The 16847-nt window shown below is 43.8% G+C and overlaps 1 protein-coding gene across 2 annotated transcripts; it reads left to right on the top strand.

The window, feature by feature from the left end:
• The first annotated feature begins 11794 nt into the window (after positions 1-11794).
• On the top strand, positions 11795-15385 carry trib2 (tribbles pseudokinase 2). 2 transcript variants are annotated; one of them, XM_015948164.3, is made up of 3 exons: positions 11795-12294; positions 13564-13856; positions 14862-15385. In XM_015948164.3, the coding sequence occupies exons 1-3, from the start codon at positions 12025-12027 to the stop codon at positions 15334-15336; spliced, it is 1038 nt and encodes a 345-aa protein (XP_015803650.1). In that variant the 5' UTR covers positions 11795-12024; the 3' UTR covers positions 15337-15385. The 2 variants fall into 2 exon arrangements, with proteins under 2 accessions (XP_015803650.1, XP_015803651.1); XM_015948165.3 differs by lacking the exon at positions 11795-12294 and adding an exon at positions 12641-12782.
• The last annotated feature ends 1462 nt before the right edge of the window (positions 15386-16847 follow it).

Raw genomic sequence — 16847 nt, 5'->3', positions numbered from 1 at the left:
GCAACCAGGAAGTTGAGTCAAATGATGGGGTGCACCTGCAAGTCTGCATTAATTCTGCTTCACACTTGTACCCAACCCTGACGTCTGCTGCAGTTTCTGCATGCTGCTGCCTCAGATGAAAAGATTTTATGTCTGTGGATTTAATTTCTCAATGTTGCATGGTCTAATTACTGTAGCAGAGGTTGTTCCAACCTAAACATCGAAGAAATGCTTTTGTGTGCAAATTGAATGCAGCATAAAGGAGAAGATTGAAGTGGCAGTAATCCGAACATAATCGCCCCGTGAAGGAGAGTTGTGTGACTACATCATGATGCATGGTGTCGCAAAAAAGGGAAGTGAATCATGACTCCTTGCCATAATTTTCCTTTCTAAGCAGGCATGAAATGTACCTTTTGGCACAAAGTGTTCTTTCCCAGGAGATTATAGAGCAGGAGGTCCCTGAAGTGTAATTCACTGCTAGTGTGTGTGTGTGTGTGTGTGTGTGTGTGTGTGTGTGTGTGTGTGTGTGTGTGTGTGTGTGTGTGTGTGTGTGTGTGTGTGTGTGTGTGTGTGTGTGTGTGTGTGTGTGTGTGTGTGTGTGTGTGGCTGTTTGTGTTTATGTTTGTGTATCCTGTGCCGTGTTCCCTGGAGGATGGAGACAGGTTGCCAGGGCAACAGCTTGAATGCTGCATGATTCGCAGTGATATATGTGCATGTGAGAACTTGTGTTCTCATGCAAGGGCCACACCAGGACAGCACATTCTCGTCATCTCACGACTCGTCATTAAGGTTCTGAATCACTGGAAGAAGACCCGTTTTTCAAGTGAGCGTTTGTGATAAGAACATCTCTGCATGCGCATCAGACACAAAAAAAAAAGGCCGTTTCATTTGAGAAATCATTTCAGCCATCATTCACTGGAATCTTACATGAAAGCTATCGCTGATCTGGTTTATTTTTAAAGGTTAACTACTAGCTTGCCATGCATGAATGGATATCTTACCCCTTGTGGACAGCTTTCTGAACAGGCTCTATGAAAATAAATCCAATTTACATCCAACAACACTGAGTGTGTTACTGTCACATTAAAAAAGCTCCAACTGTGGTTCATGCAAATTTTATTTTATAAACCTGCAAAAGAATTTTTTAGAACTTTAGTCTGGTTTTCATTGCACCACACTGGTGTTTTCCTTTTGCAGCCATCATGTTTCAGATTTGCTTCTGTATTTTGTATCATTGTCCAGTTGCACCAACTAGCTCCAGCTGTGGGACAGATCACATGTCTGACCCTAATCTCTAAGTTGTCCATGTGAACAAACACTAACCCCCCCCCCCAAAAAAAAGCCCATACCATTACAACCACACCACAGTGTCTGACCGTTCTGATGTGCTGTGTTTGTTTTTAGCCATCAACACATCTTCAAAGGGAACTTTTCCAGAAGCCTCATGGTTTGTTCAGATATAAGTGATGCCATTTCTTGTGCTCTTTTTAAAGAAAGGAGGCTTTCTGCTGGAGACTATTTAGAACAGCCCTGACCATTCAGTCTTTTTCTGGTTTTAGTGCCCTCGTTTTAACATTTGAAAGCTATCTAAGGCATGTATGGCCTCTGAGGTTTCTCCAGCTTGACTGATTACTGCACCAGCTAACCTCAGGGTGAACTCCAGGGACATCAGTTTCTGGGAAAACTGGAAATGATCTTAAATGTTTTCCACTTGTGATTAACATTTCTCCCTGTAGAATGATTGACTCCAAATTGTTGATAATAACTGCCGAACCCTTCCCTGATTGATGAGCACTTTTCTTCCTTACATATAATTTACATGGAACTAATCACATTACCACAAACTATTTGCTGCAGAGTCAGAGTGGAGCCTTCAGGACCCACGGTGGTCAGAGGTTCCTTAAGCTTGTATAGAAATTCGCTTTTGCACAACCGCAATTTTATCTAATCTTTTTGTAAATTCTGTTATCTTCATTTGTGTCCAAGCCTGTTTAAGGGTTCTTTACAGCTTTTTAATTACTTAGAATTTATGTAGCCTTGGAATCAGAAAAAAAAATGCTTTTGAAAGTTTTTCTTATGAATGAGAGTTTAATCTGGAAAAATGTGGAAGGACGGGTAGAAATGGATATTCCAGTTTGTGACTGCAGGATCTGAACATGAACACATTTTCATACTAAATTTAGACTGCTTTAAAATTTGTAAGCATGCATGTTGCCAGTCCATCACAAAGCCATGATTAGACAAAATCATTCACAAACCCACAGAAACAATTTTGAAACACCAATCAACCTATCAGGCATGCTTTTGGTCAGAGAAAACCCACACACGCATGTGAGGAGACAACATGGTAAATTCACACATGCTAACTCCATACATACGTGGGAAGAGCATGCTAAATTCACACGTGCTGCGCATATGTGAGGAAAACATGTTACTTCATCCATGCACGGGGCGAACATGCTAACTCTATGCATGCGTGTGGATAACATGCTAAATTCACACATGTTAACTCCATGTGTGCGTGGGGAGAAAATGCTAACTCCATGCATGCATGGGGAGAACATGCAAAATTCGCACATGCTAACTCAATACATATGTGGGAAAAGCAAGCTAAATTCCCAAATGCTAACTCCATGCATATGTGGGGATGAAAACATGCTAACTCCATGCATGCATGGAGAGAACATGCAAAATTCACACATGCTAATGCCATACATATGTGGGGAGAACAAGCTAAATTCACACGTGCTAACTCCATGCAAATGTGGGGAGAACATGCTAACTCCACGTTTGTTAACTCCATTCATGCGTAATGAGAAAATGCTAACTCCATGCATGAGTGGGGTGAATATGCTAACTCCACGCAGTTAAGATGCCTGAAGTTAGCATGTTCTCCCAATGCTAACTCAATGCATGCGTGGGGAGAACATGCTGACTCGATCCAAGCTAACTCTATGTATGCACGGAGAGAACATGCTAACTCCATGCATAAATGGTGACAGGCAGGATTCAAACCTGCAACCTCGCTGTGGGACAACAGTGCTACCAGCTACACCAACATGCAGCCTTTGCAGATCTGTGTTTTGGGCTACTTTATCCAACAGATTTAGAAATATATTTGTTTTTGAAATTGTCAGTAATTCTGCTTGAAGTTGTTCCACGTTGATTTTCTTTGCAGTGAGCATTCTGTAGAGATTAAGCCACTAACACTGTGTGATTTCACTTCTGCAGCTCTAAAACTCAACTATTAATAACCTCTCATCCTTGTGAATGAGCGAATGAGTCACCCTGTCCGCTGACAGGGGCTGCCACAAGTCCTCACTCAGCTGTCTGACTTCATGAGGGAGAGATTCAAGCCAGTGACGCCAGTACCGTCACCGTCCCATGCCAAGACCCTTCCCCTCCAAATGGAGGAGGCTCTGATTGCATGACCTGCAGCTCAGACTGCCTCACATTTCCGCCTGATGGGAAACTGGAAAAATGTCTCACCAATAAAATTCTCCTCCAGGCCTGCATCCGGAGTTTTATGAACACAGGAAACATTTGGTTAAATTTGTCTGATGAGGGAATTTGAGCTGCTTGTCAGAGGTTGGCAGGTTAAATAAAGGTCAGTGGAAGTGGCAGTCTTTATTTCCAAACGTTCTCTTGCTGTCAGTGACTGGTCATTTAATTCCTTTAAAGCGAACATGTAACATGCAGCAGATGTACAAAGATCTGCTTCAGAATATTTCAAAATAAAGGTAAGTTACGCTAAAAGACATTTTATCGGCTCGTTTAAAATCTTTCTCACCAGCTTCTACTCACAATGTACAGGTGCTGGCCAGTAAATTAGAATATCATCAAAAGGTTGAAAATATTTCAGTAATTCCATTCAAAACGTGAAACTTGTACATTATATTCATGCAATGCACACAGACCAATGTATTTCCAATGTTCATTACATTTAAATTTGATATTCATAAGTGACAACTAATGAAAACTCCAAATTTGGTATCTCAAAAAATTAGAATATTCTGAAAAGGCTGAATATAGAAGACACCTGCTGCCACTCTAATCAGCTGATTTACTCAAAACACCTGCAAAGGCCTTTAAAAGGTCCCTCAGTCTTGTTTTGAAGGCACCACAATCATGGGGAAGACTTCTGACTTAACAGCTGTCCAAAAGACAATCATTGACACCTTGCACAAGGAGGGCAAGACACAAAAGGTGATTGCTAAAGAAGCTGGCTGTTCGCAGAGCTCTGTGTCCAAGCACATTAACAGACAGGCGAAGGGACGGAAAAAATGTGGTAGAAAAAAGTGTACAAGCTCTAGGGATAACCGCACCCTGCAGAGAATTGTGACGACAAACCCATTCAAAAATGTGGGGGAGATCCACAAAGAGTGGACTGCAGCTGGAGTCAGCGCTTCAAGAACCACCACGAGGAGACTCATGAAAGACATGGGATTCAGGTGTCGCATTCCGTGTGTCAAGCCACTCTTGAACATGAAACAGCGCAAGAAGCGTCTCGCCTGGACCAAGGACAAAAAGGACTGGACTGATGCTGAGTGGTCCAAAGTTATGTTTTCTGATGAAAGCAAGTTCTGCATTTCCTTTGGAAATCAAGGACCCAGAGTCTGGAGGAAGAGCGGAGAAGCACAGAATCCACGTTGCATGAGGTCCAGTGTAAAGTTTCCACCGTCAGTGATGGTGTGGGGTGCCATGTCATCTGCCGGTGTTGGCCCACTCTGTTTCCTGAGGTCCAGGGTCAATGCAGCCGTCTACCAGGAAGTTTTAGAGCACTTCATGCTTCCAGCTGCTGACCAACTTTATGGGGATGCAGACTTCACCTTTCAACAGGACTTGGCACCTGCACACAGTGCCAAAACCACCAGCACCTGGTTCAAGGACCATGGTATCCCTGTCCTTGATTGGCCAGCAAACTCGCCTGACCTTAACCCCATAGAAAATCTATGGGGTATTGTGAAGCGGAGGATGCAATACGCTAGACCCAACAATGCAGAGGAGCTGAAGACGACTATCAGAGCAACCTGGGCTCTCATAACACCTGAGCAGTGCCACAGACTGATCGAGTCCATGCCACGCCGCATTACTGCAGTTATTGAGGCAAAAGGAGCCCCGACTAAGTATTGAGTGCTATACATGCACATTCTTTTCATGTTCATTCTTTTCAGTTGGCCAACATTAGAGAAACAAACATTTTTTCATTGGCCTTTAGAATATTCTAATTTTCTGAGATACCAGATTTTATGTTTTCATTGGTTGTCACCTATAAATATCAAAATTAAACGTAATAAACATCGGAAATACATTGGTCTGTGTGCATTGCATGAATATAATGTACAAGTTTCACGTTTTGAATGGAATTACTGAAATATTTTCAACCTTTTGATGATATTCTAATTTACTGGCCAGCACCTGTAATCGCCATATTGGTTTTAGTCCTGGAACAATGACAGATTTCTTGGCCCATGACCAACATGGCCCCTATCCAACAGTGATGTCATATCTCCTCAACTCCTGCAAGGGTGCACAAGAGTGCTTCATATGCTCAGACTGTATACCTCCTCACTGATTCACAGGTTACAGCTGCTAATTTACCATTCATGTAAATGTACATTAGCCTTGATGCTAACCTTCAAGTCAGTGTTTCACACCTTAACCATGGTTATAGTCATTCTGAAGCGGAGTAAGAATAATATTCATCACGTGAAATGGGGTTAAGTGAAAACTGTTGTAAAATTTATACATTTTTTTTGCTTGATGTAGCATTAGGCTAATTGAAATAGTCTTGATCCATCATCTAAAATATTTTATGGACCATCATAATAAAATATGCCCTTGAACATCATGTTAAAGTTTGATGACGAAGCAGTAAAACATTTAAAACAACATGAAGGGGCATGACAACAAGCTCTTGAACGTTAGCATTAATGGTGGCAACTTAAATAGGCAAGGCAAGGCAGCTTTATTTATAGAGCACATTTCAAACACTGAGGCATTTCAATGTGCTTTACAATTATCAAGACATGATATGAAAACACATAAAAACACAAATTAAAATACACACAAACGGAATTACAGTTTAGAGCTAAAGAAGACAAAGTTGCAGCGCAGATTACGGTGGAGATGACGAAGCATAAGAAACAATTCATTTAAAGGCTGATGAGTACATTAGGGTTTTTAGTTTTGATTTAAACAACACTAGGATTGGGGCACATCTGAGGTCAAGAGGAAGCTGATTCCATATGTGAGCAGCATAGTAACTAAATGCATCTCCACCATGTTTTGTTCTGACCCAGGTTCTACCAACTGATTGTTTCCATGGGATCTCATTCTCAGAGCCCTATTGGATGTATATACTGGGATGAGATCTGGCATGTATTTTGGTCCCATGCCATTGAGTGATTTATAAACTAGTAGGAGCACTTTGAAATCTATTCTGTAGTTTACTGGTAACCAGTGTAGGGATCTAAGAACAGGAGTGATGTGCTCCGTTCTCTTAGTTCTTGTTAAGACTCAAGCTGCAGCATTCTGAACAAGCTGCAGTTGCTTCACAGCTTTTTTGGGAAGACCAGTCAGGAGACCCTTGCAGTAGTCCAGCCAACTAGAAATAAAAGCATGAACGAGTTTCTCTAAGTCTGATCTGGACATGAGACCTCTGACTCTTGATATTTGATGAAGGTGACAAAAACGCTGATTTAGTTATAGCCTTAATGTGTCCAGAGAAGCTCAAGTCGAAGTCAATAATAACACCAAGATTTCTAACCTGGGTCTTTGTCTTTATTCCCCTGGAGTCCAGCGGAGCAATAACATTCATTCTATCCCTCTTGTTGCCAAAGACAGTAAGACTTGTCTTTGTTTAGTTGAAGGAAGTTTGACTGCATCCAGTTGTTTACTTGTTTTAGGCACTGACAGATGGGCCATTCCCATCTGTACCGGGTCGGCCCGGGCCGGGTAGCCCCAGTCGGCCCCAGCCTGGCCCGGTTGATTCCACACATCCTTGCCTTAAGCCCATGTGGGCTGATTCTACCCACCAATCAGAGGCTTGCTCTAATGGAAGGTGTGAATTTGCTGTCAGCAGTGGGTGTGTTGGCCCTGGTCGGCCTGAAGCAGACCCCCTCGAGAAGAGGGCTGAGAAAGAGCCTTGGTTTGCCCGGAAAAATACCATGCCACCCAGATATGTAAACAACTTATGCTACCCGGCCCGGGCCGACCCGGTACAGATGGGAATGGCCCAAGAGTGAGTCCAGTGGACGACAGTCACTAAGTGATAAGGCTAGGTAGATCTGGGTGTCATCAGCATAGCTATGATAGGCGATGTTGTTATTAAGTATGACCTGACCCAGGGAGAGCATATAAAGATGTAAGAGTAGTGGTCCTAGAATTGAGCCTTGGGGGACCCCAAATAGGGCTAAATAATTAGAATAACTTAAACCCGTCTGCATGAGCGGTATTGTGCAAATTCACATCACTTTAAAAACACCGTCAAAAAAATGCTTTTGCTGTTGTAGCCTGTGAGTTTCTGCTAAATTAAACCAAGTAAGCTAAGTATTTTGGACTTTCCTGCAACTTTTTGGTTGTCCTGTGGTCCAGGATTGGTGTTTGTGTTGATCTGTGAGAAATAAGAATTAGCATTATGGGACTAATTTAAGTGTTGCACTAATTGTAGCTAATGTCCGATATCAACTTAAAAAGTATTGGTAAAAAAAAATAAATAAATAAATAAAGAGTGATGTCATTTTTTGCAATAAAGAGAACACTCCTTGTCTCTGCTAGAGCTTGAGCGAGGTGTCTGTATGGTACAGCAGGAAAAATGCTGCTGTATACATCCTCCACTGGCATTTCTCTGAGACAAACACGCTCCCCAGTTTTTATGAATCACTTTCCTTCTTGTCTCTCCTCTTTTTGTCACTTTTCCTGTTCGTTCACTGCCTGCTTCACCATCCTCTGTCCATCCTCCTGCTGAATGCTCTCATTTCCCCAATACCTCTGCGTCAACAATTCTCAAATGACTGAATCTCCCTGAAGCCACCTACAAGGAGTGGATGTGACAGCGCTAAATGTTTCTGGCTGAAGCCAGCAAGGGCTGGCAAGTTGCATTGCCACTCACCAGGGTAAATTGGCCCCTTTTTGCCATAAAATCCAAATAAAACAGTTTTTTTTAATGTTGTCTAAAAATATTTTTGGGAGAAATTGACCACAATTTATTACAATCTATTAACAAATTGACTACAAATCTGTCTGCTGCCTCTGGAAGTCAATGATCTGCACCCATCCTTAGTGACCTCTGTCTTAGTGCCTCAGGGTCTGACACTAGAAAGCACTGGCACATCCAGAGAGTCGATAAGCCTCCATGGATATTCTCTATGGTTTTCTCTGCTGAAAATGAGTCAGAGTGAGTATCCTAAAAACGGGTGCCTGTGGTGTCTCTGGGGATTATCGTTTCTGATTCATGCACAGCTGTGGTTTAAGCAATCCCCATTCTGGGGTCACAGAGGTGAGCAGAGGCAGATTTGCTGCTGCATCAAACAGATACAAAACCATTTAGCGTGCGCCATAGTGACTTGTAACGTTTCCATCGCTCAGGAGCATGTTCCGATTGTTCTCAGCAGAAGAGAGTCTATTGTGTGGCAAAAGGAGCACTCCTACGTGCTAACAAAGAACAAAGTGGGTGGCTGCACAGATGGTATCTCAAAATATGCATACTCTTGAAGAGTTTGTGGGTGCAACCACATTCTGCAACTGTGAACCACTGTTTTCAGATGAGAGGCTTTCTGTGTGAAAAATGAAAAATGCACATCCATGTTGCGGGGGTTTATTCAGACAGAGTGGGGGGAAATGGAAGGTTTTGAATAAAGCATGTGTGAGTGTATACAAGTGTGTGTGTTCACGACGAATAAAGGTTAAATGATCCGTGTCAGTTTCTTGAGTCCAGGTGCAATCGCTCTGGATTCCTGCGCAGGATTACAAAATCCTTCAGTCACACCTAACCAAAAGGTGAAAAGGAACATCCTGTATCTTTTGAGTCTTTTGTTGAATTCTGAACACTTTTATCTCAGCGTCCTCTCTAAATATATTTGTCTGTCATTTCCTACCACCTATGTGCCCTTCACATTGCAGGGTCAGTCGTTTTCCCTACTATGAGTTGTTCCTGTGCTGTAAATGCGAGTTTTGTGAAAGCAGGACCCCCCTGCTTTCCCCTTGAGTGACATTTGGGGGGGAAACACATTTGTAACGCAGCATGTACAGTAGCTATACTCTGTCTCGCTGCCTTCTGCACATCTAATTTTACAGCATGGTCTGCATTTAGATTCCTGGGGGTGTATCCACTGTGCATGGCTCTGACATGACTTCGCTGCAGGCTGAGAGCCAATGGGGTTTCGATATGAGACTTACGTCAGGGGGCGGGTCTGTAGCTGGTGGTTTTGTACATGCATGCACGAATTTGTGCACTATATGGCAAGCCATAATACTATCTATTAGTTAAAATGACAAAAGAATGTAAAATTCTCACTTGCTTTGTTATGTAGTTGTTACAAATTCCAAGTTGTATTTTAAAACTGCAAACTAAATATTTATAACGTTGAATATCCAAAACAAAATTATACTAATCTGCTGAAAATGACGAGTTCAAAAGCACTTTTAGGAATTCAGTTACACCAGACTTCTGATATTTAGGTTCTGATTGACAAAATTATCCTTGCAGATTTCTGTAGCCCTGAGTACTGATTGTTAAAGGATACAAAAGTTTTTATTTTATTTTATGATAGCTAATGAATGACAGTTGTGACCATTAACAACCGATATTTTAGATATGTTAAATGTTACTTTATTCCAGCCATTAAATATGAAATAATTCATAAAAAACCTTCACTGATTTTAACATTTCTTTAATCACGTCTGCTGAACAGGTAATTCAGTCATTCAATCAGAGCAGGGACACAATAAAATCATGTTGAATGGGCCCTTGAGGACGAGGATTGGGCACCCTGTCATAGAAGCACTCTATGTAGCAGTTATAAAAAAAACAAGTAAAAAAATACATTTTTAATATGAGAATGTTTAAAAATTACCTTACCAGGTTTCCATCGGATGCATAAGCGGTGCATGATGTTTTGGAAGCACTACTCCGCAAAAAGCCATATTTATAAACAATTAAATGGTCTTCACCAGGTGTGCAGTGCTGGGTCTCAGATGTGTCCCAGAAGCAAAAAGTGCACCGCTCCTCTAAATGTACGCCCGAGTCTATTTTTTATGCTCAACATTTTTAGAGTATATCAAGATCAGCAGTTCAGATCAGGCCAAACGGTATTTTAAAGATGAGGGCAGTGTAAAGCTTCTGACATCATCAAAATATGAGACAAATGTGCACATTTCCTGCTGCTTTACTATTTAAAAAGTATGTTGTTATGTTTGAGCCATCCTTCTTGGCTTTGGTAATGAGAACTGAAAACAATCCACAGATGCTATAGTGACATGCTGCTGTCAGTGCCACCCCCAGAAAAGTTTCTTAGAGGTGGCCATGGGTCCAGAGAAAGGTTGAAATGCTAAATTGATCTTCAGGGCCACTCTGGGAAAGTGTAGTGATGCCATAAATGCTCTTTTATTCGTTTTCATGAAATAATAATAATAATCGTACTACTACTACTACTACTACTACTACTAATAATAATAATAATAATAAAACATTATTTGACTCTGGTCTTCTCTGGGTGTGGGCAGTGGAATGGCCAGCAATTTTCTACCCTTGGCCACCCCTTAGGAGCGCCACTGGCGGCTGTTTTCTGTCTGTTTTCATGTGAACTAGCAAAATCACGCGTGATCTTGCAATTCATTCATAATTTCGCGGGACCAGCTGAGTGGGACACATTCGCAGATACCAGTAGAAAAGAATGCGCCTCACATAATAATCTCTTCACTTTTGGCATTAGTAGTTTGCAAATGTTGTTATTTTTGAATATAATAAACATGAGAAACACGAGGCTCACCAAAAGCCAATGTTGACGTCTGAAGCGGGTGATTATATGCTACACCGGCGTGCCTTACCCCACAGAGCGTGTAACCCCCCCTCCCTCCTCTGTCGGCAGCGATGGTTGGCAGGAAGGCAGCCTGCTCCCCCCGAACAGGCGCAGTGAGATCGGTGTGTGTGTATGTGTGTGTGTGTGTGTGTGTGTGTGTGTGTATGTGTGTGTGTGCAGCTCGGCTCCGCTCTGAATGGACTAGATTCCCGGCCACGTAAGAAGCACAGCGGTACCACGGGAGAGAGGATGTCCTGCTGAATCAAGGGATTGGCCTGGGAAAGTCGGCCGGCCGTCCCTTCCTTCCTTCCACAAGCCTTCAGCAGCATCCACACAGCTCTTCATTTTTCTTCCTTTTGGACCAGACGGAGGAGAAAGAGTGTTGACTCCCGCACACAAAGAGCCTCGGCAGCAGCAGCAGCAGCGGTCTTTCCGGATGGGGCTTTCTCCTTGTATGCTACATGACAATCACCGTGCACGGACGTAATCCCGGGGAACAAGGCCGTGCACTGACCCGGCGCTCGTTAGCTTTGTAATTAGCTCGGGAAACCAGCTTAATTGGATTTAAGCGTGTGCGTTTTTCTCGTTTCCCTCTCCTGAATGCCAGGCGGTGTCCATTTTATTGTTTCCGTTTTATGAAACGTGTCAGACCGTTCACCGACACCGGATAAACTAGCGGACTCTCCATTGATTCCCGGAGCTAACTTTTGATAGCCTTTGTCTAGCCTGCTTCTTCCCCCTCCTCGGTGAAGCCGCGCCGCGCTGGTTGAGCACTCAAGCCGGGGGGAACGTTTTATTTAATTGATCTCACGAATGTCTAACAAAGGAGGAGGCAGATGAGCATCGGGGGGGAAATAACACCCTTTTTCGCCTGTTGACGTCCTCTAACAGCAGGTTGCAACACATACACAACATTCGCATTTTGAATCTACTTCATCGAACTCCCCAAGTGAAAGGTTAGGTAAAGCGGTGCTGTGCCCGAGGGGAAGGCTTCAGTCTGCAGGAGGCATCGCACTTGTTCCTCATGAACATACAGAGGTCAAATCCAATTAACATTTCGCGTTATGGGAGATCGCGACACAAATCGCACGATTTTGAGGAGTTGTCTTGTTTGAGGACTACAGAGTCGCACCAGAGCTTCAGTCCCAACCTCGGCTCTCCCAGCCCGCCGGAGACCCCGGACACCTCGCACTGTGTCTCCCGCATCGGGGACTACCTTTTGTTGGAGCCGCTGGAGGGGGACCACGTTTTCAGAGCCGCCCACCTGCACAGCGGGGACGAGCTGGTGTGTAAGGTGAGCATGCAAACCCCCCCCCCCCCCCCCCAAAATAGCCACCTGAAAAACAAACGAGCAGTTTCATGCATGTTTTATTCTGGAACCATATTTTATTTTTGCTCATTATAGCCGATCTTTATGCACATCACCCGAAAATGTAGCTGAAGCAGAATAAAAGTGCAGACTTGGATCCTCCAGAGCGGCTGCCACATGGACTTTTTAATAATTGCTTGAATTGTAAATAGAGAGCTGGCAGAGCAGCCTAATGGAAACAGTGAATGGGGTGAGCTGTGTGGTTTGGATTGCATGATGTAACGTTGACAAAGGAGTGAGTAACCACGCGCACACACACACACACACCTCCGAGCCATTCTGGCTTACCCAGTGGCTTCTCACTGTCAGCTACAATGCTGGAGTCATTGATTCACCTCTGGATTTAGATTTATGAACCGAGTCGTGCGTTGCACACTTTGGACCAATATTCTCGTGACATGCAATCCTGCATGGTAAGTTAGAAAGGAAGCATTTATTTTTTCAAATCCACTGAACCTTGCAAGGTGGACTTTCGCTACCACATTTATACGATGTTTAATCATCTGTGCTGCTGATAATCAGGGTGGAGGTTACTTTGGAGAATCCCAGCCATAATCTGATGCACGTTGACCGATTCATTGAAACAGCTGCACACACCCTTGGACCCATAAAAGCCTGACATTTCCGGTAGCCGGCACCTTTCTGACTTGAGGTAATGTTATGTCGTTGCCGTGACAGGCGCCCTGCCTTATGAGCTAACTGCTGTTTGACCTCGTCTGCTTTGCGTCGACCTCGATACCGCAGCAATCAATCCCCACTTCCCGGGATTGATTATTACTGTCAGGCCGGCAGCTCGGGTCTCTCATGAGTTAAGATCTCGAGACCTGTGGGGTGTGTTTTTTATCGACTGCAGGCAGAAGGAGCCCTCTCACCTGAACTGGTTGTACTGAAAGTCAATTGGGGGTTGCTATGGAAACAAAAGAGGTACTGCAACCTCAGGCTGCAGCACAATGCCATGCAGTAGTATGATGCTACTTACTCCCTCTCCCAAAAGGAGTAACTCTAGTTGGCTGCTATGAGAGGGACTTTCTGTCCTACAAGGAAAATCTGAAATTCTGTCAGCTGGAATTTTTGTGTCCGCAACGGGGAAGGCGAAACGTTTTGCAGAGTCATTCTTAGATCTCCAACAACAATATCAGGATTCTTACTAAAGAGAACTGTTTCTAATTTGAAATCGTTTGCTCTCTTGTGCAGGTGTTCGACATTGGCCGATACCAGGAGTCGCTGGCGGCCTACTTCGCCTTGGGCCAGCATCAGCACATTAACCAAATCCTGGAAATTCTGCTCGGGGAGACGCGAGCCTACGTGTTCTTCGACAGGAGCCATGGCGACATGCATTCTTTTGTTCGCACCTGCAAGAAGCTGCGAGAGGATGAAGCTGCCAGGCTCTTCCACCAGATAGCCTCGGCTGTGGCACATTGCCATGACAACGGACTGGTCCTCCGTGACCTCAAACTGAGGAAGTTTGTCTTCAAAAATGAGGACAGGTAAGTTTCGCGGAAACCGTTAGGGCCGCTGTGCCTGGTGGCTTTGTTGTTTTTTTCCGTTTGTACATTCTGTTCAGTGAAATTTCAATGGCGTCTGTGTGATGTCATAGCTCAGCTTACACAGAGGATGTTGTAAACTGAGACTGTACAAGAGAGACGTTCCTTCTCTCTCAAATGCTCTTTTGTGTGTGTGTGTGTGTGTGTGTGTGTGTGTGTGTGTGTGTGTGTGTGTGTGTGTGTGTGTGTGTGTGTGTGTGTGTGTGTGGTTTATTAGTGGAGATATTGCACACACACACCACATATGTAGATGAAATTACACGGGTGTCATCTTCACCCCCATAACTCGAGACCGGCACTGCCGTTGAACCGAACAGCGCGTTCAGATAAGTTACCTTACCGGGACAAGCCGACGATCACTGGATGAACCAGAACCCCGTGCTTTCACAATGCAAGTTCTGACCTCTGGTGGCTGCTATTAATACCTGCAAACATAGACATCTGTTGCTACAGCAACCTTCTTATTTTAGATGCTAAGTAACCTGTTTTTATCATTTTTGATCACTGCCATGTGCAAACACCTGCCGTGCGGCTCCACAGATGCACCGTGTGCTTGTTTGGGAGTGTGGTGTCATTCGTTGGCACATCCAGTGGAAAATGGAAGTGGAGCTGCCTCGCATATTTAGTAGAGGTCCAGTAACCTTCAAAGCTTTTAGACTGAGATGCACGCCTCCTCTTTAATGATTGATGTTGACTGATTTTTTTTTTACGAGCGATGGCACAGGGCAGAGCAGGGTCGCGTTTACCACATGGTCTGTCAAGACTCTTCTTGCACCTTCCTTGTCTTACTGAATCGGTGGACACAAGTGTGCAGAGACGAGAGAGTTCGACTCAAGGAAACAACACAATCCTGAACACGAGCCTAATCAAAGTAGATTCGTCTTTAAATAGGCTGAAATCACGTCAAAGCCGGCCATGATTCATCTTCTTTGCTGTGTTTGTTTGCAGAAATCTTGTAAAGCTGGAGAGCCTTGAGGACTCTTATATCCTTGCTGGTCTCGATGATTCCCTCTCAGACAAACATGGCTGCCCGGCCTACGTCAGTCCAGAGATTCTCAACGCCAACGGCAGCTATTCGGGCAAGGCAGCTGACGTCTGGAGTCTGGGCGTCATGCTCTATACCATCCTGGTGGGACGTTACCCCTTCCACGACGTCGAGCCGGGATCTCTGTTCAGCAAAATTCGCAGGGGCCACTTCAACATCCCAGAGACGCTGACGCCAAAGGCCAAGTGCCTGATCCGCTCCATCTTGCGTCGGGAACCGGCAGAGCGCCTCACCTCTAGGGAGATACTGGAGCACCCTTGGTTCACCTCTTCCGGGGCGCTAGGAGGATCTCAAGTGCACGGGAGAGCGGAAAGGGAGCAGGAGCAGATGGTGCCTGAGGTGAACATGGAGGAAGAGTTGGAGCATTTCTTGAGCTGAACACATTCAAAAAAAACAAGAGTAAACAAAAAAAAAAAAAAAAAGCAAAGCACAAACGAGACATCGCCACGGTCTAAGCAGAGCCAACAGCCGTAGTTTAGAAATAAATCGGTGAATTTGTCTCTCATAACGAAGGCGTTTCCATCCTGTTTTCCTTTCTCCACCATCTCATGGAAAACCTTGAGCCCGGCATGACTAATGACATCTAGACATCATCAGGCGGCGCGCCCCGACGGAGGGGGCGGCGCTGCCACACGTGCAAGTTGCAAACAATGTAGCAAAAGTTGTTTTTAATCACTTAGCTTTGTTTTCTTGTGGTGCTCACACAACGTTGACACATTTTTGACACTATTGAAAGCATGAAGGGACTTGTGGACATAAGGACAATTCTGAGTGGACTGAAGCACCACACCTCTTAGATTTTTTTTTTGGTCATCACTGTGGCTCGTAATAAATTCGAAACCACAGCTCCAGAGTCAGAAACGGCGATCCCGACTCCTGACCTGGGACCATTCGTTAGGCTTTTTGTCTTTATCATAAACACAAATGTTCGACCTCATCTTTGTTTTGCATAACGGTAAATTCTGACACAGTCACTGAACTCCTTGGTGGCCTTTTTTATTTACGGTTCTGCCTCTTTTTTTCTCAGTATCACCTCTGTCGTTTACTCCGTTTGTTTCTAAGCTAGTGCTGCTGCTTTCTTTCCCTGAATCTTCCATTTGTTTTGTATTCATCCCAACATGTCATCAAGCACTTAGTGCGTTCAATTAAGGCGGTTCCCACCTCTTAAAAAATTAGCTTCCAATATTTAAATTCATTTTTCACTTGTAGGAACGAGAACGTATCGTTTTTATTTAAATTGTAACAGCTATATAAATATATATAAATAAATAAATATAAATATATATTTAAAGCTACATAGCAGGGTACTTCTTTATCAAGAGATTCCTTTTTTTCATGACGTATGATGTAGGCAATATCGCGACACAGGACAGGCACGACGAGGACACTGAGTCTGTCTGAAGTTTTCGAAAACGTGATCTCATCTATGCCAGTAGTCCTGCGCCCCAACAGGCCATGCCACCCAGTCTCCCTCACTACTTCTTAGAATAAAAGAAGACTAAAAAACTTGATATGAGATATTCAGTGGTAGAATTGCTCGCTCCATGACCTCATGTTAGTTTTCCTACTGCCTGTGTAGGGTATGTGAAACCATCACGCTCGGAATGGGTACCAGTGGAGATGTTTCGTTGTATCTCAATGTTACTTGAATTTGTGTTTTTTAGATCTAGTCATTGGCATGTGCTCCATGGATGCTGTAGCCTGCCTAGTGAGGGGTAGGGTGGGGGGTTGAGGGGTAGGAGGATGCTTGTTTCAGTTCTTTAATTTTTTTTCTTCTAAGCTAAAAAAAAAAAGGGGGGAAACTTAATATTATTTTTCCTTTTCCTGAAATGCTTTTTTTAAAACAGCTATTTCCACTGTTTTTGTAGACCGAGCTACCTTTTTATTTA

The sequence above is a fragment of the Nothobranchius furzeri genome, chromosome 2 (genome assembly GCF_043380555.1).
Source record: "Nothobranchius furzeri strain GRZ-AD chromosome 2, NfurGRZ-RIMD1, whole genome shotgun sequence".
Classification (NCBI taxonomy): domain Eukaryota; kingdom Metazoa; phylum Chordata; class Actinopteri; order Cyprinodontiformes; family Nothobranchiidae; genus Nothobranchius; species Nothobranchius furzeri.
This window is presented reverse-complemented; position numbering and strand designations above follow the sequence as displayed.

Excerpts from the sequence above, each read along its gene's own strand:
- trib2 (XM_015948164.3), top strand. The coding sequence starts at position 12,025 with ATGAACATACAGAGGTCAAATCCAATTAACATTTCGCGTTATGGGAGA. Across the intron at positions 12,295-13,563 it reads GGGACGAGCTGGTGTGTAAG|GTGTTCGACATTGGCCGATA; the intron begins GTGAGCATGCAA and ends TCTCTTGTGCAG. Across the intron at positions 13,857-14,861 it reads GTCTTCAAAAATGAGGACAG|AAATCTTGTAAAGCTGGAGA; the intron begins GTAAGTTTCGCG and ends GTTTGTTTGCAG.